The following is a 27,170-nucleotide window of genomic DNA, read 5'->3' as shown; positions in this document are numbered from 1 at the left end:
AAAGTATCTCCCACAATTCTGGCTGCAATGAGCAGTCTGTAGATTTGAAAAATGTGTGTGCTGGCTTCAGGTTTGCTGAATGTTACTGTAGTGACTAGCTGGCAACTACAGCAGACTTTACACGGAAATATTTTCTGGAGGAGACCAGGAATTCAGCTGGACTCAATACTAATGGGAGAGTTTTTTCCAGCTTGGATACCTCATCGAAATGAAGGGTGGAACTTCAATTTTAGGAAACTGTTGAGCCTCAGAATTGTTCGTGTCTAAGCTCTGTATGAGCTTGACAGAGTTTGGTGTTGTACTCCTGGGCAGGAATGTGGGTGTTGCAAATGGCTCTTGGATGTTCTAACTGCTTTCTCCAGAGCTCTCATACTGAGAATCTGGGTGAGAGATGAAATGTTTTGTTATTAGGGAAACCAGTGCACAGACCATCCAGCCCTTTGCCCAGTTTTTGGGGAGATGCCCAGTGGAGGATGTTGAATCCCAGCAGGATGGCTCCAATGGTCTGCAGAGGATGAGCAGTGGGAGGGCAATGCCTCTCATTCTTCTTCCCATTTTGGATTCAATCAGGATGAACTTCAGCATGTCCTGTCACTGGAATTAAGTGAATCAGGTGATCTCATTTGGTTGGGAAACAGTTAAAACTGGTTTGCTCCTAGAAGCTTTAGACAAAAATGAAAACACCCCTTTTCTCAAAACAATTCACACCTGCTCGACTTAGTGGCTTCAGCAGAGCAGCAATGTGAGAGTTCCCATGAACTCTGGCTAACACCTGAGATTTATTGATAAATGAAAAAAATAAGGGACCAGCACTGAAATCTCTCCTTGCTAAGGTATTACTCTCTATCTCTTAGGAAGAAGCCCAGGGCTGGGTTCAGGATGTTTACTGCTTTAAGAAATGTTGTTGCTTTAAGAAAAATTTACTCCAAACAGTTTAAAAGACCAATACTGAGAAATCTGTGATTTTTGTTATGAACTGCCAGCACAGTCTGTGCCTTAATGCAGGAGCAGGTTTGAGTTGTGCATCTTAGTTTACAGGGATCCATTTTTTGAGCAAAGGTGAATCACAACCCACAAAACAAAAGGACTTGCTGTTTTCTTTTCCATAAATAGTTATTTTCCAAACTTTTTTTTTTTTTGGGGGGGGTGGGAGGGGGGTTAGTATTCACATTTAGAGTGGTAAGTGAGAACAGAAGGTTTTGCATACAGTGGAAACAAATGTGGCAGCAATATAACCAGTATCTGTTACACAGAGGGACAACTTGACCAGGAGTTGTGCTTCAAAACCAGGACTGAATGCCAAGCCTTCCCCTCTTCCTTATTCTGATGAATATTCAAGTGCTGTGTTAGCCTAGTCCTGATTGTTTATTTTTTCAATACAGAAACAGATTTCCATGCTTTACCAGAGTTGTGAAAATCAGTGTTAGTTCTTGCAGAATCCTCAGCAGTCCTGGGGACTCCTGTTTTCCATGGGCTGGTCCCTTGGTGTGCGTGCAGAGGGATGGAGCTCCCAGCCTGCTTGTCTCCTGACAAACTGGGGTGAAGACAGTGGGGAAAACCCTCTCCCTGTGCTGCCAAAACATGCCATGGAAATGGGAACATTTGCAGGCAATGGCTCCAGGAGAGGGGCTGTGGCTGTGCAGAGGAAACTTGCTGACCAGGGTTGGCATTAGCAGGGATGGACAGTGACCCAACACCAGCATCTTTTGGGCTGGCACTGGCCACTGCCCTCCACACCCTGGCCTGGGGAGAGTGTGCCCTGTTGGTCTTCCTCCTGAGGTCTGTGCTGATATGGAAATCCTATCATTTCACTTCATGAGAAAATGCTTTGCAATCCCAGGAGTGCTTCGTGGAAAGAGGACGCTTAAAAATATACAGAAAACTCAGCAGGGTTTAATTTTTTGTGAAAGAAAACATGACTGTGACATATTGCCTGAGAATGAGGAATCATTTTTCTTTGATGCAAAATTGCTTAGTCTTAGAAATAACATTTGTGTGCACTTTTGTGCAGATAGAACCTGGGTTTTTAAATTACATCAACCCAGCTTTTAATGTTGTGGGTGTAAATTGCACCTGCAAATAATTTTATCTGCAAACTGCAGCATTTCATATTCAATTTCCTGATCTCCAGTGGCTTCCTTAACTTGTATCAGTTAATTATTTTGATATACAGCTTTGCAGGCACTACTATTTCAGAAATAAAATTGTGGTCTCAGAGATTCAAACCCATTTCTGAGCATCAGATGGAAGTGAGGAACTAGGATGTGTAGCAAACCCACTGTATATTCAAATCTTTTGATACTATCTTCCAGTGTGAGGTCAGTGCTGGTTATCACAGTGAAAGATTTCATTTGTGGTATCTGTTAAGCAACTTGACCTCACCAAAGCAAGAAAATGCAACTGACAGCAAGATTCACAGTTGTGTTTGTGGTGTGTGCTCTTGTGAATCACAATTTACCAGTCTCAGTAGCAAGTTTCCTCTTTTAATAACTTCATTTCCTATTAACCTCCCTTTACCTAGCTGTGTTTTCAAAACCAAGCCTATTACCCAGTTTGAAGTCACCAGTTGTCTGTTGTTTAAAAGTAACTATGGGGTGTGGGCATTTCATAATGAGCTGTGTACATGTGTAGGTACACACACACTCAAAGTCCTGGAAAGTTCCTCCCCACCACCACAGGAGATTTTTAAAATTTTTTTTAATTTTTTTTTTAAATTCAAAGCTCTTGCATGCTTCTAGGGAAGTAGCTGAGATACTAGCTGAGTAGTAGCTGAGATTAGTTAACTCAGCTAAAGTAAGAATTATAAAAACTAAGCATTTTGAAGTAGAAAGCATTTATTTTTGGGGTTTTTTGTTTGTTTGTTTGTTTGTTTGTTTTTAAGGTAAAAGCACATATCTAAAGCTTTAGTCTCCCAGAGTTTTGTCTTTGCCCTGAGGTGTGCCAGGACATGTCAGGGGTCAGGGAGGTGGCAGAGCCAGCTGCCCAGTGGCTTCCCCAGCACACTCAGCCATGCATGGCAGGACAGGAACGTGGCTCTTGTCCAGACATTCTGACACTGTGCTGAGATTTCCTAGAAGAGGAGGCTCGAGGGTTGGCATCACCTGTTGAACAGAAATTAGATGGAGACCCATAAGCCTGTGCCATGTTGTGCTGTGAAAACACCAGCACTGCTGCTTCCTTTGTGCTAAAGGGAAATTCTGCCCCATAGAGCTAACTCTGTTAAATTCAGAGCATGGTAAGGGTGTGGCTCTGGTAACACATCATCAAACTTCACCTGGGTAGTTTTGTGTCACTGGAAGGTTGTTTTGGACATAGAATCGTAGAGTAGTTTGGGTTGGAAGGGATTTTTTAAAGGTCACATAATCCAATCTCCAGCAGGGACACCTTCAACTGGAACACTGCCTTGAACTTGATTGAAAGCAATTAGTCAGATCTAGTTGTTAAAGACCTAATTTGTTGATGTTTTCATAGTTTGCCTACATGTTTTACTTAGTATCATCTGTATTTTTAACAGGGTCGCCATGTTAAGACTGGGCAGCTGGCAGCAATCAAAGTGATGAATGTTACTGAGGTGAGTGCAAAACCAAAAATAATAAGGTCATTGTTAAGCAGCAAGGAAAGATAAATAATCAGATCATGAGAAGGGGGACAGCTCATGAAAGAAGATCCACTGGTATAGATCATGGTTCCTGAGCACTGTTTTGTGTTTTATAAAGTACTGAGTGGTGTTAACACAACCATGTTTTTTAAGTGTGGCTGATCAATGGTGACAAATTGATAAGGGAGTGCATTGCCATATATTTTGGTGTTCAATAATATCAAAGACACAAAGTCCCTTCCTGCTTGTTTCTAGTTGATTATCTGCTTTCAGAGATAGCAATTAAAAGATTTCCTGTATCTCTGCACTGCCTCTGCTGTGTTTCATCACATCCTATCCCCTTGCATGCCAGCTGTTCCTCAGAGTAGTGCCCTGACAGCCAGCAAGCAGGAGCATGTTAGAAATGCAAATTCAGTGCTTTTTTATTGGGATTTGACAGATGAGGGAAGGAGACAGTTTAATTGGCACTGTCCCTACTCACATTTATAAATGGGCATCAGTGCTGAAACAGGGTGTTGAAAATGTTGCTAAATATTGGGTTTTGTCTGTCCTTTTAAGAGCACAGCCAGTAGTGGAGCAGCTTGTCTCCCTGAGACTACATGAGCCTGAGCCCCAGGAAGGCTGGGGAGACTCCCTGCTTCTTCCTCTTGAGTTTCCTTGAAGTCTGGTTTGGTAGGATGCACTCAGACCAGCTCTCTGTCCTGTCACTCTGGCAGTGTGGATATGCAGAACAGAAATCCAGCTCCTCTTGCAATGTGTTGGAGGGGTTATTGTCTAAAATGAAGGGAAAAAAAAAAAAAGAAAAAAAATCCAAATCCTCTTAAGTCCTGTGGGCCAGGTCTGCTAGTGCTTCACATGGTGTTTGGATAAGCACAAGCAAGCTTTGCCTGCATTTTCATGTGTCTCTTCATTGTCTTAAAAGGCAGCAGACCAAGCTGGTGTCTGTGTTGGTCCTGCCATGTAGAGCAGGTCCAGGACAATTCTGTCTGTTGGTGGTGTGGGAATCCAGCCCTGAGCAGCAAGTGGTCTGAACTTGGATGCTACTGTGATGTACAAAGCACATCTAAGGCCTGGTGTGTCCATGGCTGCTGTTTGTACAACAGGTGTGTGCAGCTGAATTGTCAGTTTTGTGCTGAGGAGGGTGCTTTTAGTTAAATCAATGCTATATTAGATTGGTGGGGTTTCTGCTTTTAGGTCTGTAGGTACATTATCATCAGGTGCTTTGGCTTTAAAAAATGGCAGTCAGCAGACATGAGGCTGCTGGATTTTGGAAAGGAGGGCAGATATGGATTGGATGACAGATTCCTGAGATGAGAGCCCCTCCCTGCCTTGACAGAGGAGCTGACAGAACAGATCCTGGCTCAGGCTCAGAAGTTGTGCAGATCTGCTTTCCTGCTTTGCTGGGTCAGTCAGCAGTGTGTGAGGACTGGTTAAAGGTGTAGCTTGTGGGTTGTCAAGGTAGCACCAGTGACAGTCCCTTCCTCGATGAAACAATTGAAGAAAATACTGCAGGAAGGGAACCTTGGAAAGATTTATTTTCCTATACTATACATAACATAGTCTCCTTTGTATGCAAGCAACAAACTGTAGCATCCAGTAATGCCTACTTACTTGGAAACAAAATTTAAATAGAGGACAGATACATGTTATACTTATTTCAGGAGTCACCTTAGTAGACTTGCAGGATTCTGAGAACAAAACAAAGCTGCTTGGGTCTGATTTGCTGCAAGTGACAGAGCATCATGCTGGGGAATCTGTACTGTTGTTTGAGGGGCACTGATAGCAGGTCATGTTGTTTTAACATTGAGACCCTTCCTGGGAAGGTGAGGAGCATCTTGGTGCAGCTGCCCAAAGGGGTTTTTCCTAGTGCTCTTCTCCCATTAAACTCTGAACAATTCCAGCTCAGCTGTGCTCAAGTGCTCCTGCTTTCTGGCCTTGGCACAGGGTGAGTGCAGGGCTTTCTGCTCTTATTTCCACTTTCCTAATGCAGAGTTGGCTGTAATCCTGCTGCTAGGGCACAGGCTGGCATGTCTGGATGCAGTCACTTCTGCTACTTCTGCCACTTTTGTTCAACAAAAGATTCTGATTCTTTCACCAAATCTACAGGTTTTCTTTTTCCAGTAAAAGTCATTTCATCAGAAATTGCCTGACCAGCTCCAGCTGTGATTGTTCAGATCTAGGGCACTCCAAGAGCTCAGCAAATCTGCCCTTTGCTGTCATGAGCTGCAGCCCCAGACTGGGTTCTTAAGAGCAGCAGGATGCTGTGGTCATTGTGGGATCCTCTGGACATCTGTCAGGAAGTGCTGCTGTATTGAGCTGCACGGGGGGGTGGAGGGAGCCCTTTGAAATGCTTAAAGGGGAGCTGATGGCAACGTGTGCTCATGTGCCTCTCCATGCACACTCTGCTTCCTGCCTTTAGACAGAGCCAAAAAGCAGAGTGCTTGCAGAGAGTCTGGATTCTTGCTGCTTGTCTCTTCAGCTATCGGTGCAGGTGATCAAAGAGCTTTTCTCCAGCACATCGTTCTCCATCTGTCTTTGCTTTCAATCTTTCTAGAGAGCAAAATAACATGTAAATGTGAAATTTGTTGTTCGACCTGCCCCAGTACTGAGGGTCTCTTAGTGCAGGATTTATCAGCTGATGATCTCATTTCCATTTGTGGTCAGAGGAGTGTGTTTTCTAGTTCTAATGCCACTGCAGATAAACCCATATCTTCAAAAACAGCCTTTGATCATGAGCCTGTCATCTCTGTGCACGCAGCCATCTGTGCCCAGGAGCACTTTGGTTTGTGGGAGCAAACAGCTTTTTGCACCTGCACATCTGCAAGCCTGGTTGCTTTCCTTGAGCACATTATTTATGAGCAGGTTTGTGGGCCCCTGAGACATGGGGCTGCTGGTAAAGCTGGCCAGAAGGGTGGTGGGAAGTGGGAATTGTGAGTGTGGGCGTGCACTGAGGAGCTGAGGGTGTTTTTGTCCCCAGTCACTGTGCTTGAAGGATGTACAGAGCACTGAGGCTTAGCAAGTCTGGGTTCAGCTCCTGGGTGAGCCTCAGACATGACCCACGGGGCACAATCACTCACATTTACCCTTCTGCCTTGGTTTTCCATGGCATAGAGTATTTTTTCCAAAGCTCCCTGAGGCACTGGAAGCCAGAGTGCATTTGTCTGTGAAATGCCCAGCTGCTGTCCTGTGTAGCCCTTTGCCTTGCAGCCTGACCAGCACCTGAGGCTCAGCCTGCTGCCTGCTCCAAGCAGGGTCTCCCTGGGCATTCAGCTCTGCTGGGCAGTGTTACTTGGCCCTGTGGCCAAGGTGGGCAAAGGAAAGACAAACAGGTGCAGGGAGGGAGCAGGTTCTGGCCTTCAGGGTAAATAAAAATGCAAGAGAAAGCAGGAATTGCATCTTGCTGGTTGTAGGAAAGGAGCATTACCCATGTGCAGCTCTCTTGCTCTTGCCAGTGGGTGTGAAGAGCCCGTGGGGGATCCCAGTTATGTTCATGGACAGCCACATGCTCAGTTTTATTTTAAAAACATGGAGGCCAGATTGCAGAGGATTAGAAAGTATTTGGATAATAGCTTTGCCAGCATGGTTCCAACATCCAGAAAATTAATTGGGTAAAGGAAGAAGAGCTGAGAAAGAGGCAGCAGCTATGAGGAAGTGGCTGGGATCTGCCAGCTCCCCAAGGGAACTTTGTGAAAGCTCCAGGCTGGTGCTGAGGGCACAGCAGGAGCTGGGGTCCACCAGGAAATGTCTCATGCTGATGGGCAGAGTTAAAAAGTTCTGAACCCTTCACATCTGTAAATATTTTAAGTAATTTGGAGGAAGCCTTTATCCAAGATGAGAGTTGTCCCTCCACACATTTGCAGGAGTGGGCAGAATGCAGGAGAAACAGCAGAGGAAGAAATTAGTCCTGTTTGTTCCTCTTTCTGCCCCTCTTCCTAAAGATCCAGAAGCCTGTGCAGATGACAGAGCTGTTGTGGTCAGGTCCAGGATGACACTGCCCATGTCCTCATTCCCTGCCTCCTCCTCACCTGCATGCTATCTGGAGTCAGCTCCCATTTCTCCAGGACCCTCCAGGTGCTGCACTGGGCTCCTCTTTAGCCTCACTAATTCAGTCAAACAACATCCACGGCTGTATCAAGCCAAGGATTAAATTATTCCTTTCTCCCTAAGTCCAAACAAAAGATAAATGAACTGTTTTCTATAATGTTGCAGCTTGAGAGCCTGTATTCAACAAAGATTTTTAGGAAATTTGAAATAGCTCATTTAGCTTCAACTAGAATTATTTTACATCTCTGAAGACTTAATACAGTTAGGCTTTGGTCTGGTAACCTCTCTCCTGGGTGTTGAGGTTACTGGGCAACACTTACTGGTCCCTTCTGTTGGGAATGATTTTTGTGTGGTCAGGTTTCATAAGACACATCATATGCATATTTCTGAGGGAACTTGGCTTTAGCCTGTCAGGCTTTAATGTGTTGCTCCAGGTAGAAAGGTCAATGTGTCTGGCTTTGTAAGCAGTCCATTATGGTGGTTAAAGGAATGCTTCAATGGCTAAACTACTGGAAAATTGAGGAAAAGCACAGAAAAATGTCCTTTGGGGCTGAGTTGTTCTTGCTGCTGTTTCTTTTTTTTTCTTTGTCCCTTCAGTAAGTGCTGACTGGGATGTTTTTCAGCAAGGTAAATTTATTTAATTGTCAGGTTTGTCATACTCCTTTTAACTGATACAAGTATTCCTTGTAGCACCACTCATTTCCTATTAAAGTGAGTGAGATGGCAAAACCTGGGTGTGTTTTACTGGGTGTTGTGCACCATAGCAAAGGGGCTCTGAGGCTCTTTCCAAATCAGGCAGTTCTCTCTGAAAAAGAGCATTTTCTTCTAACACAATTATTAAAACTTGTGTTCCCATCAGTTGTCTTATTGTGCACAGTGTTGTGTGGGCAGAAGAGAACATCAGCCCTGGTGGGACTGAAACAAAGACAAGGAAAGAGGCAGCTGGTGCCTGGAGGATGGTGATGTCTGGGGGTGTCTAGCCCCCAGCATGGCAGGGGCTTCATGGATGGCTTGGTGTTGGGAGGGGGAGAAACCTCATGGTCTGGACAGGGCAGTCACAGCTGTAAGGAGGAGCAGATCCTAACCCTGGCTTACACTGGAGTTTGATTTGTGGCAAGTCACCTCCTTCTTGGCTTGGGTTTCCTCCCAGCAGGACCCTCCACAGGACTGGGAAGACAAACTGTCTGATGTGTGCACTCAGTGCTTTTCCAAGTATTTAAGTAATGGAGTGTTAGCAATAATTTTATTTTTGTTTGAATCTGGTTAGTTTCTCTGAGACTAAATTGCTGAATGCAGAAACCATAAATGGGGGAGTAATAGGTCCTGTCTAAGCTCCCTGAGGAGACAATATACAATTTTTATGTCCAAGTGGGGACATTTTTGATTCTTTAGGTCAAACCCTAGCAATTAATTGGTTTAGACTCATGGGTCAGGGTGATCCAGTTGTTAATTTAAGAGCCATCTGTCAGCAGCAGTCTCATAATCCAGGGTAACTCTGGTCCCAGCTCCTGCTCAGCATCAGCCATGGGATCAGACCAGGCTGCTCATGGTGGTTCCAGCTGGGTGTTGAAGCCTCCAAAAAAAGGGTTTGCTTTGCAGCCCTGGGAGCCTCCTGCTTTCTTTTTGTTACAGAATGAAGAGGAGGAAATCAAGCTGGAGATAAATATGCTGAAAAAGTACTCCCATCACCGGAATATTGCTACATATTATGGGGCTTTTGTAAAGAAAAGTCCTGCAGGCCAAGATGATCAGCTCTGGGTAAGTGTTTAGTGTCATTTCTGCTCATCAGATTTACAGCTCCTTCTTTAGAGCTCCAGCGTGCTTGGCTTGGGCTCTGTCTCAGTGAAGCTCTGGAGTCATTGTTCTGAAGAATAACATATAAAAGAGAAAAATTACTTCTCCCCAGACATCTTCCATCCCTATGATTTCCTTTGAGGATGGGCATAAAGTATGTTGTGATTCTTGTGACTTGTACTGTCATTCTGATTTGTTGCTTGAACCTCTTTTTTTCCAAATTAAATTCTTCTCTATTTTTTTTTACTGAAGTGGAAGAGCTTGTACTTTTTGCCTTCTCTCGTTCTTGTTGCTTTCCTCTCCTTTTTTTTCAGATGGAAAATAAAAAAGGGAAGCAGAGAAATTGGCAATAAAGAAAAGAAGAATAATGAATCCTCCTCCAATTTTTTGGCTGCAAGATTTTTGAAGCTCTGCCACAAAATGATAAATTCCAAATTAAAAAAAATTCCTACATTTTCAGTGCTGTTAGCTCTTGCTTTTCCAATTTTGTATATACTTAAAAAAAAAGAAAAAAGAAAAAACTAAAACAAACTAAAACCTGCAACAAGAGAGGAGCGCTAGTGATTTTTTTTATTTATTTAGCAGTGTGTGTGATTCAGGAAATGAAAGTTTAAGTCACTTGGCATCTGAGAAGGCTGTGTAGCCTGCCATGGCTGGGTGCTGTGGGTGTTTGCAGGTGTTCTCTCTGCTGGCCTGGCAGTGGGTGAAGGTGCCTGTGTGTGTTTGTCCCTGCAGCTGGTGATGGAGTACTGTGGTGCAGGCTCTGTCACTGACTTGGTGAAGAAGACAAAAGGGAACTGTTTCAAGGAAGACTGGATTGCTTACATCTGCAGAGAGGTTCTCAGGGTGAGTCCTGCCAGCAGAGCTTCGCTGCTCATTTGCAGCAAAAAGGCCTTTCCAAGCCTCTGGTTGCTAAAATAGGTCACTAATGAGCATTATTGTTTGAAGGTTGTGATCCATGGGGTTCATGGGCTGTGGTCCTTGGGCTCAGAAGAGCCCTGAGAGCCAGCATGATGCTGCTTGACATCTCATATTGTTGCAGTTAATCCCATTTTCTGTATGAAGAACAGAAAATTCCTCTTTCCTATGGCAAATAGCCATCTTCTGAAACTCCAGACACTGGGCACCTAGAAAAGTAAATAAATTTTTGGGTTTTAGTATGTCTGCCCTCCACATCAGGAGATCTTTCTGCTCAGTGCTTCAGCTGTTCACACTTGTAAGATCTTTCTGTCCATAATTCCTTTACCTGCACACACTCAGGAACTCTTTTCCACACTATTAGAGGCAATGCTGACTAAACAGCACTCCAAAATCTTAAAGGGGGCCCTGCTGGGACAGTATTCCCCCAGACAGATCTTGGGGCTATATTTCATTCTATGCAGGCTCAGGGCTGTTTTCTTTTTTTGCTTTTTTCCTGGAAAATACAGAGGATAAAACAATTCCCAAGTGTAACCTAGTGAAGTAGCCTGGAAAAAAAAAATTATGTTGGAGCCAGTCATTCTAAATTCAGAACCCATTACAGAGTCACTGATCTGTCTTCCCTGTAATAGAGTTTTACATCTTTTCTAAATAATGGTAAGATAAATGTGTATTCTGGGAGTTGGAATTTAGATGGCATGCTGAAATAACGCTTGAGTAGGGGCAAAACTCTGTTTCTGAGTCATAGGAGTTGAGAAATATGCTCAGCAGAGAATATTGGCTTTCTTACAGGGATTTGGCACTAGCCTGCAGATTATGATCATTATATCTGGAAAGTGGGGAGTTTTTCTGCAAAAGAAAAAAACCTTAATGGTGTGGTCAGCTTGTACCTCATTGGTGTGGCTGTAATGGCTCTGTTAAACCAATTGATGTTAAAACATTTGGTTTATGCTCATGCAACTGAAAACTGTAACAGCATATTGGTAAAAGCAAGGGATTGGATTTAATCATGCTTGTTTCAAGAAAAAATGGCCCAGTTGCACATGGATTGACAGTGTTTCCTTCTGGAAAATTTACAGGATGGAAGCTCTGTTTGAAGCCATTAATGTTAGAGAGGCCAAATGCTGTGAGTGAAGCATCCCTGGATTACTATAATGCATTTTTTCAGTGTGTTCTTTTTTATCTATGCTAGTTCAACCACTGGCAATTTTGAAATGCAGGAGGAGACAGCAAATATTAGCTGATTGAAAACAATATTTGCTGCATTCAGAAAGAGGTCTGGCATGGTATTTTTAACTTTCTCTAGTCCATTAATCACTGAATTCCTCATTTTGTTGAATGCAAAATTGCAGCCACTACAACCAGCCAGCTGCTGTCTCTGGTCCTCATACAGAGCATTCTGCTTTGCTCTTTTTCTCTTTAGTTTGCTTTCAGCATAGAGTGTAAGGAGCATCTCTTGATTCTGAGACAGAAGTTTAAAATATTGCCACCTCATTCTCTTCACACTTGACTCAAGAGATGCTCCATCACTGTCAGGCCTGTGGTGAAGAAGACAATCAAACTTATGGCTTCTGTCCTCTCTCCTCCCTGGAAATGTTGCTAGTAATCTCCAAAGGAATTTCCTTATGAATAAAAACTGAAAAGAGTGAAAGTGTAAAAAGACAACAGTGCCATAGTCAGGGTAGTGTTAGGAAGAAAGGATAAGGCAAATCTGGTTTTCTTTTAGGGATTGGCACATCTTCATGCTCACCATGTCATCCATCGAGATATTAAAGGACAGAATGTTCTTCTCACAGAAAATGCAGAAGTAAAATTGGGTAAGTTTCCTTAAATGTGTGCTAGAAACCTGTTCTAGAATTTAAGATTTAAGAATTTAAGATTTCCATCTTGACTCAGAAAGAGCTTCCAGTAGCCTAAGTGCAGCAGTGTGCCAAGATCATTAATGCTTGTGCTTACATGGTGTCAGTAATGCAGAAAGAGTTGAAAATGTGAAGTGTTCTGCCAGGGCATGAGGGCAATCCAGGCAGTCACTCACAGCACCATCAGACTTTCACAGAACATCCTGGCATGCAAAAAACTTACAAAGTAAAGAATGGGGGAACAAATGTTGCTAATCCATTTCTCTAAAGGAAGTGGTCTTGGAGATTTGCGTCAATGTGACAGTAGGTGGGTAAGGGCTGCCACTGAAAAACAGTCATCTCAAAAAAGTTGGAGGATTTACTCATTTCCTTTTATTTCTGTGACATGTCAGTGTTGACAACTTCTGACTTGGTAAAACTGAACTCAAGTATGTTATCCCTCTTGAGGAGGGCATGTCTTACATGTTTTGGAAAGACATCACAGGGAAGGGTTTTAGAGGAGAAATCTCAAGGGGAGCACTTCTTATTTGTGATGATCTTTACAGTCCCTCTCTTTCCACTGAAAAAAGTCACTGTAGCATTGGAAAACAACAAATAATAAACATGGCTTGAGGATGTGGGGTAGGATGTTTGGTTGGAGCAAGTAAAAATAAGTGCTTTTAATCTCATTATGGTTTAACTTTGTGGCAAAAGCCTGGCTTCACTGAAGTCTAAGGGAGTTTTGCTCTCAAATTAAATGAAGGCAGGATTTTGCTTGCAGTATCTAAATCAGATGTACTAATTGTCAGCTGTTCCCTCTTAAAACAGGTAAGATGGGAATGTTGTGTGTTTTTATAGTCATAGTTACTACTTCCACCATTCTTCACATGGTTGACAAAACAATTAAATTTCTCTAACGCTGGGTAATGATGAAACTGATTTACTAAGTGTAATGATTTTTAAAAAGAAGAAATAAAAGTTGTTTCTAGAGAGATTTAGCTCCTGTGTCTTAAGGCAAAGAAGCTAGAAAGGCAAGAGTTCTCAATTCAGTTCTATTCCATCTCAGTGTGAGTGTGCACTTCCCATCAGAATCACAGAATGATCCCAAAGGTCAGGTCCTCCTTCTTCTTGGAGAAGGTTTGCTAAGCAGGCATATGAAATTATAGCACTACAAATTATTTTGGTTTGCAGATAATCTGCAGTGAGACAACATCAATGAGAAAATGTTCTCCTTGATGGTTACCACAGGGCTGTCTCCTTTCAGTCCTTCTTTCCCCTTCCTTTGTCTCCTCTGTGAATACCACTCCAGTGCTATCCCAGTGGATCCAATTAGTGTAGCTTGGGGTTTTGTTCAAAGAAAAATACAATCACATAATTGTTGGTTGTGTAGACCCTTTTCATATTGGAACAAAACCATTTTGCTCTACAGTCCTTATGGAGGTTTTACCCTTTTCAACATAAAGAGAACCACATGATTCACTCATTAAAATGATCTAAGATGAGAATAAATTAGTAGATTCTCCAGTTTGTTCTAAGGTACATAGGGAAGGATTTATTCCAGACACCTCAAAATGATGTGATATGGTGGTTTCTTTCCAGCTTTTATGAGTGGCTTTATCAGACACTTCCAAATTTGTCTCATCTGTAGATACTATTTTTTCTTTCAGTTTAGTTGAAGACCTTGAGTCCTACTCAATGTAGCATTTAAATTAAGCATAAATTATTCCATAATGTCTTGGTAGAGCAATTCCTTGTCCTGTAACCCACCAGGAAGATTTAGCATGTTTATTTAATTCTTCTGGCAAAAAGAAGGGAAAAAAGAGACAGTTAAATTTCAACTATTGGATAAGACATACTGGAGGAACTCAGATTTCATATATATTGTAGTCCAAAGTAACAGCATGAAAGCAGTAGGAAAGTGATCAAGCACACACTTATGAATACAACTTTTTGCTAATTTCTCTACTTTTTCTTGGTTTTTCAGTGGATTTTGGTGTAAGTGCTCAGCTGGACAGGACTATTGGGAGAAGGAATACATTTATTGGCACCCCATATTGGATGGCACCTGAGGTCATTGCTTGTGAGGAGAACCCAGACTCTACATATGATTACAGAGTAAGTGACAAACACTCCATAAGGTAAGAAAACATGTGGGTTACTGCTGAAATCCTGCTCATTTGAAAAGTTCAAACTTCCTGCCTTTTAAACCACAAAGTACTAGAAATGTACAAACAGAAGGATTTGTAATATGTGGGTGGAGGCTCTTTCTAAGAGTGAAGTTTCACTGTAAGTATTTTTTCTGAATTTTTAATACATGGAATACACTTTCATGAACTTCCCTGCAATAAAAAAGTACTGACATGGTTGCAGGTCTGGATAGAAAATAAGAGAATATTTGAAGTAGTGTAATATTAATATGGCAAGTTACTGCACACTGTGGTACAGCTGTTTTGCTCTGTACTCAGCTGTGAATCCTGAGTTAATTGGCAGTAATTAATATCCCTTTGCTTATTCATGAGCATGTGACTGCAAGTGGTTTCCCATCCCAGAAAGATTTCTGGTCAGTGGCAGGGTGAGAAGGCACAGAAATTCCTGTATTTCAGTTTGTGAGCATTGCCTCTTGTCCTTACCATGCAGCATGTTCTCCAGGGATGGCTTTTTGAGCAGGTGACCCTGCAGTCACTCCTTTAGTTCAAATGCTCTCTCCATTGCCACTTTGTACCTCTCCTTCCAGTTGTGGCTTCAGAAATATTTGTGAGCAGAACCTGTTATTGCTTCCATTTCCTAGTGGTTCAGAGGCTGTGATTCTCCCTTGCTGAGACCTGTGCTGCACTGGCCCAGTGAGGTCATGTTGTGTGTGTCAGTCAGGACTAAAAAAATTTATATTTTTATCCATATCATACCAATCTTCTACTGAAACCTCAAGAATTTAATCTGTCTTCATTCCCTGTCCCCAGTTTATCTCCTTCTCCAAATGTGTACTTAGCAGAAGATATAATCATAAAGAATGTGCATCCCTAATTCTTGAGCTTTCTTTGTCTTCAGTAATAATCCTGGTGTATCTGCTTCCAAATAGATACTCCAGATGGTAGTTTAAAACTGATGAGCAGAAGGTTTTGGAAGCACTTTTGCAAACAGTGCTGTGACTCAGAAGGTGGCACAGAGCTGGTCTTTCCCACAGACTTATACCTGATGGAATGGGCTAAGTAGCTGGAAGCTACTCTTCAAGAATCCAGAACAAACAAACAAGATAAAATGAGTACAAACATATCCACATAAATAAATATGTTTGCATACACACTGAGCTCTACAAACTGCTGCCATCCTCTCTTACACCTGTCTGCCTCTCATGCTTTTGAACTCCAAACCAAAATTCCTTGTAGCCTGGATGTTTCTCTCACTGTCCTCAAAACCTGCAGGACTACCCCTTGAAGACATAATTTTTAGTCATTTACTTCATAACAAGTCAGGATCCTGGATTTGTGAAATCCCCACCAGTTTTGTTGCTGAATCCTTCCACACACTGGGATGTGAACTGGCTTTCAGCTTGTGTGAAGACTTCAAAGCAGCTGGACTGAGAGGATTCTGTTGATAAAATTAGATTTAGAATGCTGGGCTGGGTATGAGCTGCTATTCATATAATGGTTTATTCTTTCTAATATTTGAAGGTTTTCTGTTACTCTGGATTTTTTTAAAGATAAGTTTTAGAGAAGCTTTGCAAGTTGGCCACATATTGATTTGGCTACATTTAGACACAAAAATAGTGAAATAATGCACATGATTAATCAAGTGGAAACGTGTGAAGTTTTTACAGCCACTGATGGTGGTTGCATTTTACCTTCCATGATCAAGACCTGGCCCTTAGCATCCAGATCAGATAATTAAGAGAAGTCCACTCTGTTAACTGAGCTGAACATACACTGTGGCATAAATCTGACTGCATGATGTACTCTTCTCTCACGTGCCCAAAAATGTGTGACTGGAGTCTTTGTGCAGAAAAAGTGAAACCCCAAGGCCTGACAACCATTCCTCTTCCATTGGTGCAGAAACTCAGCAGTGACTGCTCTGAAATAAGCATTAAGACCAAGAATTATTTTTGGCCAGAAGGAGAAGGGGAGGCACTGCCCCATGAAAACAGATTTAAGACACATATCTAAACAGTGCCTGCCATATTCTGTCTGACTCTTGTGTTTTGAATGCAGAAGACCTGCATTTTGGGGCTGCTTAAATGATGGATCAGCTGTTCAGAGTTGCATGGGAAATGGGAAGCTTCTGGTATTAGCATGTTTCCTAAAAGCTCAGTGGGGAGTGGGAGGGAGCAGAATATTTGTCACTCCAAGTAAAACAACATGATCCAGGAGAGATCTAGGGAAACTGTAAACAAAAAAAAACAAAACCCAAAATGAAGAAGAAAACAAATGAAACAAGCAAGCTTGAATGCTGCAAGCTGCAATGTGCATTTTTTCTTTTCCTGCAGAGTGACCTGTGGTCTCTGGGAATCACTGCCATTGAAATGGCTGAAGGAGCTCCTCGTAAGTGATTTGGTACAAAGGTGGGGGTGTCTGTGTTAAAATAACTCATGCTTGGCTAATGCACTGATGCACAGAGGTCTGGTTCTCTCTGTAACTTTAAAAACACTTTAACTTTTTCTCATTTGGACTCTATTGTGTTCTTCTTCCTTTCATATTCTTTCAGTCTATGTTTTGATTCCTTGCCTTTTTCTCCTGGGATGAAGCTTTTCTTAAAGCTCTTGTTAGCATCACTTTGTTGATTTCTGCCTGTGGATACAACTAAGCAGAAGTGTTAGCAGAAAATATTGGCTGGAGTGGCTTTGGGTTTAGGTCACTAGAAAAAATCATGGCAGTGGAAGAAGGTAGGCCTAAAGGTTGTATTTTTGCTCTGAAACTGACTTGTTTCTCCCAGATTTTGGGACTAATATGATATTTACTGACATGCAATGGCTTTGATCCCTGACCACAGTGTCAGGCTGACACAGGTTTACAGCCTGGAGCCCAGAGAGCCTCTTGCAGGTCAGGCAGAGATGTGTGGGTGCCAAGTCCCAGTGCATTTTTATTTGCATGGAGGGCTGGTGGCTTTGCCCAGCTCCTGCAGAGCAGATGGGATGTGTGGGGTATCTGGTCACTGCTGAGAGCAGGGGAGGTGAAATCCATCATCCCCTGGCCTGAGAGCACGTAGGCTGTTTTTAAACAACCCACTTGGCTGTTCTCCCATCAGACTTGGGTTTTAGCAGGAGCCAGCTGGAGTTCAGGAGCATTTTCAGCCCCTGTGTTTAGCCTGACTGAAGCTTAGTCCCAAGACATGAATCCATGGGAAGTTTTCTTTGGGAGACACTTTGTAATTTTGCATGCCAGTTCCTCATGTATTTGATGTTTTCCCTAGTTTTGACAGGGGAATGCTGTGGATTATATTCTGTTGCCTTGTGTTTTGTTTACTGTAGTACAACAGTGTCTGGGACTCAGAGCTAGAAACCAGATTTCTGCCCCTCATTTCCACTGTATCATGTACTATTGAACATACCAAGGAAAAATTTTCTCACCAAATGTGAGAAACTGTGGCAGGTGGAGGCAGACAGAGAAATTAATAGAAGGTAGGGAAAGCTTTACCAGAGCATAGTCTGGTCACTTCTACTGGTTTTATAATGCTTGAAGTCCATTTCTGTTAGGAGCATCACTGCTGAACACCTAAATATGATAAGGAATCAGCCTCCATGCAATTCCTATCAGTTGTCATTCAGCTCTTTTTGGTGAAGGAAGACTTTTTTTGCTTCAACATTTCTCCCTGCCAGATAGAACATACTCAAAATTCCATGCAGAGTGCCTGGGATAGATGAGATGTAATGGTATTTGCTTTCTGCTGAGTTCCTTATAGCTTCAGCTTTGCACAACAGTAACCCTAAAGAGAAGTGCTGTGGGCTGGAGAGAAGGTAACTTCAGAATACAGGAATGGAACCTGTAGCAGGTTGCTGATAATGGTGCTGCCCTTCCCAGAGCACAGGATGGATGAAATGTGTGCTCAGTCATTCTGCTCTGTGCCCCAGTGCAGGTTATGAGCTCTGTGCTTTGTATCAGCTCTTTTTCATCCTGGGTTTTTTCATCTGCCATGGACAATGTGGCAAAGAGTTTGGTTAAAATGGAGCTTATCACTTCTCTGAAACCAGAAGCCAGTTATTATCTATAATAACTAGATAAATATTTCAATCTCAGCTTTAACTTCTGTTTATATGCAAGCACGCTTTTGTGTGTGGGAAAGGTGAGCTTTTTTATGTCCTTCCAAAGCTATATATATAGAAAATATGAAGAAAGTTGTACTTGTTCTTGACTTGCAGCCTTTCTTTTGAATCTCTTTTAGCTAGAAATCTCTGTGTACTCAGATTTCTTGGCTGTAGTGTGAGTTTGGTTGGCTCTGGGCGGGGTTCTGGGGCAGATGCTGTGATGTTGGAAGTGGAGGTGTTTGGAAGGGAAATGAGATCACAGGGGGTACATGCATCCTTCCATAATTTGTGGTTTCCTTTGCAGCCCTGTGTGACATGCATCCCATGAGAGCACTCTTCCTCATCCCAAGGAACCCACCCCCAAAGCTGAAATCCAGAAAATGGTAAAGAGATGTGTAAAAAAATCTGTATTTTTGCTGCAGTGGGCTTAGGAGGGCTTTTAGCTCTCTTGTCCAGAGACAATGATTTTGTTAAATCATGTAGTTATTTAGGAGGTGATTCCTAATGTGTTTCTAAGAGCTGGATTGAGCCAGAGGGAAGATACAGTTTACCTCTGGGAAGCAAGATCTTTCTTTTGAGCTCTGCCTAAACTGTGGCGGTTGTTTCATTTTGGTGTCTGTGGAAATTGCAGAATAAGCAAGAATAAGAAAGGCTCAGATGTGCTGCTTGGGGTCAGAGCTTTATCAGAAGATTGCTTGGACATTGTGGGGCTAACGGCAGCCACCTGCCCTACAGAGAATTACTTTTCATTTTAAATTAAGTGTATAAAGAAATTCTTCACCTTATCAAAAGGTTGAGGGCATTTTTGAAAGGTTTGTGTTGGCCAGATTGTGGTTTTGTTGATCAGGATGTAAATTCAAAGTAACAACTCCTCTGAGAGGGTGGTAAGGTGGAATTCACCTTCAGCTGGTCTGTGCTGGTCTCAGGAGTCTCACTGTGTCAGAACTCAAATTGTGTCTCTCACTTCCATTGTAGAAGGAAACCTTGCAAAGTTGGTGCTTTCCACCACTCAGGGCTAGTTCTTGGTCCACAAGTTGAAAAGGTTTATTGGTCTTTCTCCACTGTTGTGCCTTTTTTAGGTCAAAGAAGTTCCTGAATTTTGTTGAAAGCTGCCTTGTAAAGCATTATTTGCATCGCCCATCCACGGAGACCCTGCTGAAGCATTCCTTCATCCGGGACATGCAGAACGAGCGGCAAGTGCGCATCATGCTGAAGGATCACCTGGACAGGACGAGGAAGAAAAAGGGAGAAAAGGGTAACGTGGCAAAACCAAAATAAAGGACACTTCAGAGAGCATGTCCTCTTCAGATTTTGGCAGCAGAGCACAAGGCAGATGCAGCTGAAACACTGGAACCAGGATTGTCCTTGACAGTGGGGCCGTTGAAGATTGCTTTGTCGGAGCCTGGGTCCTTAGGGGTGTTTTAGTGCTGAAGTCACTGGAACCTTCAGTTACTGAGAGCAGCCCTGATGCTAGCAGGGAGCAAGGACTCCAAGGAAAGTCTGGGTCTCTGCTTTCTTAAGCAGTGTTTCCTGGTGTTTCTTGATCTCTCACTTTATGTTTCTGTCCCAGATCCAATTGATTTACTGGTTGGATCTCCATATAATTTTGTCTTGTGAATTCTTTGGGGGCAGCAGGACTCTTTAAGTGTTTTGCAATGGAGTGCACAGATGAGACCTGGGGAAGACCTCCAAGCTCCAGTGAAACACAGTTGTAACAAATCACTTCCTTCACAGTGTGTATGAAGAAAAAGAGAGATCAGATTTGTTCCAAATGCAGCCTTACCCTTCAGAGCAAAAGCTGGAAGAGACAGTGCAGGAATGGGGGTGATTCTTGTGAAAATGGCTGCATGGCAGACTAAGGGCTGTGCAAAGGGGACAGAGACACATGGCCTGCTGACCAATGACCCTGCCCTCTCCCCTTTTGCCCTTCAGTGTGTTTCATACTGCCAGAAGCACTGTGAGGATCAGGGACTGTGAGAGCAAACTTAGAAAGCACCGTGGGATTGCAGGGTGTCTTAAAAATGCTCTGATTTGACAACAGGAGTATTTGCACCTAAAATGAAATTGCTGTTGCAAAGTAGATTTACTGACTCCAGTAGTAGTTGCAAATTCTGTTGCCTCTTTCAGCTATGAATCTCAAAGCACACTGAAATGGGAAGATAGTGAGTTAGAATTTCTCACAAATGCCCTTGAGAGGGGTGGAGGAGTGCAAAGATAACAGTCACTTCTTCATAAATAGTTATATTTTGACCTGAAAATGCTATTTTTAATCAAAACTCCCCTGAAAAGGAGAATAGCGGGGAATTGCCAGACTACACACTTCAAAATAGTAACTTTAAAAAAAATGAAGTCCCAATTTAGCATGTAATACAGCCAACAATGCAGGGTAGGACCAGTTTGAAATTATCCTGTAAAAACTTCCTTCATGTCAGTCTTGGAGTGATCTTTAAAACTATGAGTCAGTGTTTGAAACTTTGTGGTAAAGCTAGTATTGGTTTTTGTTTTCTTTTTTGCTTACTTAATTATTCCCTTTGATACAAAAAGAAACCTGGATTTACTAGTGGCCTCAGCAGAGCCATGACACAGGTACAGGGCAGGAGAACAGGGCAGTGCAAGCTTTTATGTCCTATCTAAATGTCTTTTTGAAGAACCCCTCTCTGGTGGTGCTGTGGGTGTTGGGTTTCTCTATGGGTTTAGCCTAATTTGTTTCAGATTATGGAAGTAGGTTAGTTTTGCAAAACCAATACAGTCAGTCACAGGAGAAGGTGGGTGTGTGTAAAGGGGCTGCCCTGAATCATTATCTGAACTAGATTTTGAATTGTGTACGTGGATATTTTGCCTCCCCTCAGCCTCCCAGTACAACATGAGACTTTTAAATTCCAGTTCAATCTTAGCCTGTAGTTGAGCCTGAATGCTCAGAAACAAAGTTCAAGATCATGTCTTAAATAACAGCATCCTCCTCTGGTGTTTGTTTATTCTATTCTTTAGAAGAAACGGACTATGATTACAGTGGAAGTGAGGAGGAAGATGATGAGCTGAATGAAGATGAAGGAGAACCAAGGTTAATTTTATTACTGAAATAGAAAATTTGACTGCCCAAGCTATTCTCATTGAAGGCAGCTCTCCTCAGCCAGAACAGCCTTCTTAACTTGTTCTGAATCCCTAATCTCCTGGGTCCCCTTTGGTAGCTTTAACTGTTTTGTAGTTGTCAAACATAGCTGCTGAGTATAAAATGTCTGTAAAAGCTGCTGCTTTAGTTTCCTTGCAGTGGGGAGGAAACTCTCAAATGAAGGACCCAGTAATCAGCTTGAGGCTGCTTTTTAGCACACCAAGTGTGGCTGTAGAGTCAGCTGCTGGAGATATATCACAATTTGCTAACACAGAACAACAAACACTCCCAGAGCACCTCCTATTCTCTTTAATGCTATGTTTTGTCATGTAGAAACCTCCTCTTTGTTTCAGCTCCATCGTTAATCTCCCGGGGGAGTCAACTCTCCGCCGTGAATTTCTGAGGCTGCAGCAGGAGAACAAAAATCGTTCTGACCCTCATCGGCAGCAGCAGCAGCTGAAGGACCAGGAGAAGTACAAGAAGCAGCTGCTGGCAGAGCGGCAGAAGCGCATCGAGCAGCAGAAGGAGCAGAGGAGGAGGCTGGAGGATGTAGGGGGCTGCCTTGTGTTGATTTTCCATGTCTCACCATAAATGAAAAATGCACCTTAGGCAGTAGGCTTTGCAAGGAAAGAGGGCTGTGTCAAATTGTCAGCTCGGCCTGGATTGTAGTCTTGCACCTTGGGAGAGCTTGTCACTTTTGAACACAATGGTTTTAGATGGGCTCTGTCCTTTTCCTGCAGGTAACCTGCCCTGAACTCTGTGAGCAGAAGAGGAAGGGCATTTTGCTTGAGTAGGTTTGGTGGTGGTAGCTCTGGCAGATGGGGTCAGAGATCCCCATTTCTTCCTCATATGTGTTTCCCAGTTTGCAGTCTGTTGGTCTGGTCCAGAGTCTTGGCCCTGCTTTTGTTTAATGTAGTAAAACACAGCTGGTTTCCTTTTCAGCTGCCTAACACGCTGTTGTCCTAGAGGCAGACCTAAATCATAAATCACAAAACCATTAAGGTTGGAAAAGACCTCTAGGATCCTGTCCAGCCATTAACCCAACACTGACATGCCCACCACTATATCTTGGTCCAAAGTGCCACATCCACATACTTTTATTAATACTTGCAGGAGAGGTGGTTCCATCACTTCCCTGGGCAGTCTGTTCCAATGCTTGACCATCCTTTCAGTAAACAAATTTTTCCTAATATCCAATCTAAACCTCCCATGGCACAAATTGCTTGTTACCTGGGAGAAGAGCCTGACCCCCACCTGGCTATAACCACCTTTCAGGGAGTTGTGCAGAGCAGTAGGGTCCCCTGTGAGCCTCTTTTTGTCCAGGCTGAACACCTCCTCATCAAACCTGTGCTCCAGGCTCCCCACAGCTCTGTTGCCCCTCTCTGGACACATTCCAGCTCCTCAATGCCTTTCTTGCAGTAGCACAACACAAAAACCACCAACACCTCTTCTCTGGAGAATCTGACAAAATTCAAGTATTGTGTGAGCACTTCAGAGATCACATTTGTGAAGTGCAGTGCTGCTCCAGCAAAATGGGAACTTTCTGGAGAAAAAAACCCTTCCTTCTTGAAATGTTGGGAAGACATTTGTCATTAGGTTGGTTGCCAGCTGTCAGGGAGATCTCTCAAAAGTGACAGATCTGCCCTGGGCTGCCAAAAGGGCAGAGGTTTCACTTCAGGTTTGGCAGTCACGGTGGTGGCAGCTTGTCCCTGCCCACTTCTGCCCTGTGGTGTGTCAGGTGTCCCCCCTTCAGTGACAGCAGAGCAGGAAACGGGCCTTGTGATTTATGAGCATTGGCATCAGTAATTGGTGGGTAGTAAAGTAAAGTAAAATAAACAGTGTTATTCCCTGGCTTTCTTCCAGCACCAGAGGCGAGAGCAGGAGCTACGAAGGCAGCAGGAGAGTGAGCAGAGGTGGCCAGAGATGCAGGTCAGTCAGAGGAAAGAGGAAAGGGGTAAAGAAGATAAAAGGGCTGTGGAAGATGAATACCTCATAGTAGATGGACAGAGGAAATTAGAAAAGAAGCAGGTATGAAGAGGATGTTCACTGACAGCAGTTTGCAGCTCCCTGTTCTCTATCTGATGTCTTGCTCAGATCCCTGAGGGTGTTCCCATCCTCTGAGTCATGGACCAAGGAGGGACTTCACTAATGCATTTACTGCCTCTTGTTCTCAGATTCAGCCTTCCTTTGAGTTAACTTTGATGTTACTGAGTCACCCTCCTTATCTGCAGCAGGGACATTGCCTCTCCCACTTTTGTCTCTCCTCCTTCTCTATACTGAAATGGTCTGATTAAAATTCCTTTACCCTGAAAGCTTCTAGCATCAGCGAAACCTAAGCTTAAATCTCCAGTCCCCATTTTGCATTCATGCTGTAACCAGGACCATTTCTTTTTCACAAGAACAATGAAGCAAAGGTTAATTTTAATGCTGAACTGTCATTATCATGTCTGTCACCTTGGCCACAATGTTTTTCTAATGTTTCAGTAGCAAATTGATTTGTCATCAAACAGAAGCATGCAGTCTTTGATTAAAGACCTCTGGTTTTAGTAAAAGTACAAAGAACAAATATGATTTTCTGACCTGCTGCCTAAAAAGCCAAACAATGTTTGGTGCCACTTTATTCTTCCTGTTGCTCGGGGCTCTAACTCTTCTGCCAGCCCTGCTGGAATTGTGGTCACTTTGTTCTTTGAAAAGCCACTATTTCCAGCAGGCAACTTGGTTGTCCTCCAAGGCATCGTTGTCTCTGAGGTTCATCACTCTCTGCTTTCAGAAGATGGAAGATGTGCAGCACAACAGGAAGATGCACCGAACTCTCCCCAAAGATCAGACACAGCTGCTGTCTCTCCAGCATGACCACAAGCAGAAGAAGAAGGAGCCTACCAATAGTTCAAATGCAGGACTGCATCCTCCATCAAGCAGCACAAGCAAAGAGGTACTGTCTTGGCCAGGGCAGCATTTGGGTGCTTTGTAGTTTATGATGCTGTAGGAATGCTGAAGCAGAGAGCACACTGATCTTTAAACCTACATCTGGAGCTTGACCTGTCTACACACTTGTGCTACAGTCTTCAGTTTGCAGTAATATTCAGAGGATAAGGGAAAGGAAGAATTGCTCTGTCACTTCTGCTTGAGTTGAGAGAAGGGTTTGATTGGTGAGTGGAGAAATGAGGTTCCTCTGGTCAAGTAGGTGTCATTCCCTTGTCTTTAAAAGAGGCATGAAATAAAGTAATACCACCTGAGGTTTAACAGAGGTCTTTGCCTGCTGTGGGGGTTCACAGCATTGACCCAGGCACAGAACAGCATCCTGCCTCATGAGCACTGATCTCTGTGCCCCAGCAAGCAGGCTGTGATAACTTTTCTTGGTTTTTATGTCCCAGGATAAGGTTTGATGGATCAGGGATAGCCACATATAGTCAGCCTGTACCATAATCAATTTTCCTCCTTTGCTAACTCTGACAAAATTTCTACCCACCAACTCATTCTGATCACTGTCACCGTATCATGGAAAGCTCTGGGTCCATTTCCATACATTATCTCCTCATTCTTGGCATGCTGTTTTATATAACCCCAACTGGTTAACCCAGTTCTACAGCTGGTGTGTGATTTGTTTTGTCACTAAAGTCTGGGTCAAAAATCTCAGCAGCTCACAGGTGCCTCCTCAGTAGAAGAGTGGGTTTGATATTTTTGCAGTCATGGCAAAGTATCTTCCCAAAATGCCCAAACAGAGGCATGAGGAGAGCTCATGCACATGTAAATAGGAGAAATGCAGTGCAGCTTCTTAACACCTTGCTGCTGTATTTAAGCTTGTGCCATTTTAGTAATCTTCTTTTGTGCATTTGCTGCAACTATTCCCTGAGTTGAAATGTCCTGTATTGATAAATGGTTAAATGTAAATGCTAGGATTGGTGAAATGATGAATTTCAGTAACTGTAAAGAGCCTGCAAACAGACAGGCAGCATCATGAAGTCAGGAAAACAAAAGATACTAAGTTCCTTGTTAGAGGAGCAGTTTGTGAAAACGAGAGTAATTCTGTTTGAAGTACAACCTAACTGTCAAAACCACAAATGCTCTGGCTCTAAAGGCTTTATTGTACTGACTGATTAAACAAATCCTTACTGAAATTTGAATGAACTGCTCTCGAAATCAGTATTTGTTTGATGATGGAAGGCTGGGTCTTATTCCAGCTGAAGAGCAAATTGAGTGTGGATAGAGAAGTGAGCTGCTTTTTCTAAATCAAAGTCAATAGAAAAGCTTTGCCTTTGCTAGGCCTTTAATGAGTGAAAATGCAATTCAGATGATTAATTTATTTTTCTACTTTATTGTAGTTAGAAGACAAAAAACCCACTAGAATACTGTCTTAGATACTAATCTCTGGATTTTGCATGTGTTTTGTAAATGACTCCTTGATAGCAAAATGAAATGTGTTACAGAATTTAGTACACAGCCACTGTTAACTTTTACTTTAGTGGTGAATGAAATACAATATAATTAGTTGCAGATAAGTTGCTTTTTAGGTTCACAGCATGAGGCTTTTGTCATTATGGCTACAATAATATATTCTAGTTTTAAGGATATTGTACAATATTATTTACTTAATCTCAGAACTTCTTGGAAGTCACAGATCCTTCCTACTACATTGATAATTGGTGGTACAGGGCTGCATTTTGGGGTTGAGACTTTTTTGTCAGCAGTTTTAACTATTTGCAACAATCTAAAAATGCTTTAAAGTTGTAACTGTTTTTAACAGGGATAAGTCAGGGATCTTACTCAGAAGCTCTCGAGAATTATTGTTTCATTGAGACATTGAAACAAACAATCCTAAAGCCTTCCAAGGCCTCAAGTTTAATGACTGGGGCTGCAGAACCCTCTGTTGCGAGTCCCTTGTCTTTGCTCCTGTCCCCAGCAGATCAGGACAATTTTCCCCTGCACACCTGTGCCCAGGTGTGAGCTCACTCTGTGCTGTATCTGGTCCCACCAGCCCAGAGAGAAGGAGCTGGGACTTGGGCTGACACTGCACTAACTCAGTGCCTAAGTGGGGATTGGCATCAGTTCTGGAAGCCCAAAGTGTCACCTGCATGAGTTTGGATCTGGATCATAAAACCTTTCATGCCAGATCCCCTTGGGCACAGAGCTGGGGGTGAATTATCATATCTGGCTTTTACCTTTTCTTCCTCATTATGGTAAAATTTGCCTTTCATTATTATGAGTTGCAGGTAATGAAAATGTGGCCTCATGAGCATGTTCACTGGGGCTAGAATTTCATGGTGTTTGGCTGTGGTTGCCTTTTTTAGTAAGGGTTGTTTTTCTTTTAAGGTTTTGGTCTTCTTTTTTTCCACAGTGGGGATCTGTGAGACTAAGTGGAATCATTTTCCACGTCCTCAGCATTTCTAGGCTGTGCTAAGAATATGCTTACCTTACTGATACAGGCACAAACATCCAGATATAGTGAGAGATACCATTAAGAATGCCCACCCCCATACAGATAACAGTATTTTTATGGCATTAATCTCTAGTTTACTGTGTAGAGCTGTTTCCAGGCTGCTGAATCAGAGGATATGCTAAAGATTTACACTAGAGAATGGGAATTAGTCATGTTGAAGAGAATTGAGAAGAGTAGTGGGGTCAAAACCACAGGATAAA

General features: G+C 42.8%; 1 protein-coding gene across 5 annotated transcripts in view; it reads left to right on the top strand.

Moving 5' to 3' along the window:
- NRK (Nik related kinase) overlaps positions 1-27,170 on the top strand; it is an 87,091-nt gene that overhangs the window by 22,945 nt on the left and 36,976 nt on the right. For 2 of the 5 annotated variants that reach the window (XR_013775987.1, XM_079318848.1), the window contains exons 3-14: positions 3,515-3,571; positions 9,275-9,400; positions 10,172-10,282; positions 12,081-12,171; positions 14,177-14,307; positions 16,670-16,724; positions 18,729-18,807; positions 19,504-19,679; positions 21,413-21,485; positions 21,887-22,082; positions 23,397-23,561; positions 24,304-24,465. Coding sequence is in view for 4 of the 5 variants with exons in the window: in XM_079318848.1 (XP_079174974.1) it covers positions 3,515-3,571; positions 9,275-9,400; positions 10,172-10,282; positions 12,081-12,171; positions 14,177-14,307; positions 16,670-16,724; positions 18,729-18,807; positions 19,504-19,679; positions 21,413-21,485; positions 21,887-22,082; positions 23,397-23,561; positions 24,304-24,465 (1,422 nt within the window). In the remaining variant the exon portion in view is untranslated. The remainder of the gene's footprint in view (positions 1-3,514; positions 3,572-9,274; positions 9,401-10,171; positions 10,283-12,080; positions 12,172-14,176; positions 14,308-16,669; positions 16,725-18,728; positions 18,808-19,503; positions 19,680-21,412; positions 21,486-21,886; positions 22,083-23,396; positions 23,562-24,303; positions 24,466-27,170) is intronic. The other 3 variants (XM_079318851.1, XM_079318849.1, XM_079318850.1) reach the window with 3 other exon arrangements.

This window comes from Erithacus rubecula (genome assembly GCF_903797595.1).
Source record: "Erithacus rubecula genome assembly, chromosome: 15".
In the NCBI taxonomy this organism is placed as follows: Eukaryota; Metazoa; Chordata; class Aves; order Passeriformes; family Muscicapidae; genus Erithacus; species Erithacus rubecula.
Note: the sequence above shows the minus strand (reverse complement) of the source record. Positions and strands in the feature narration are given on the sequence as shown.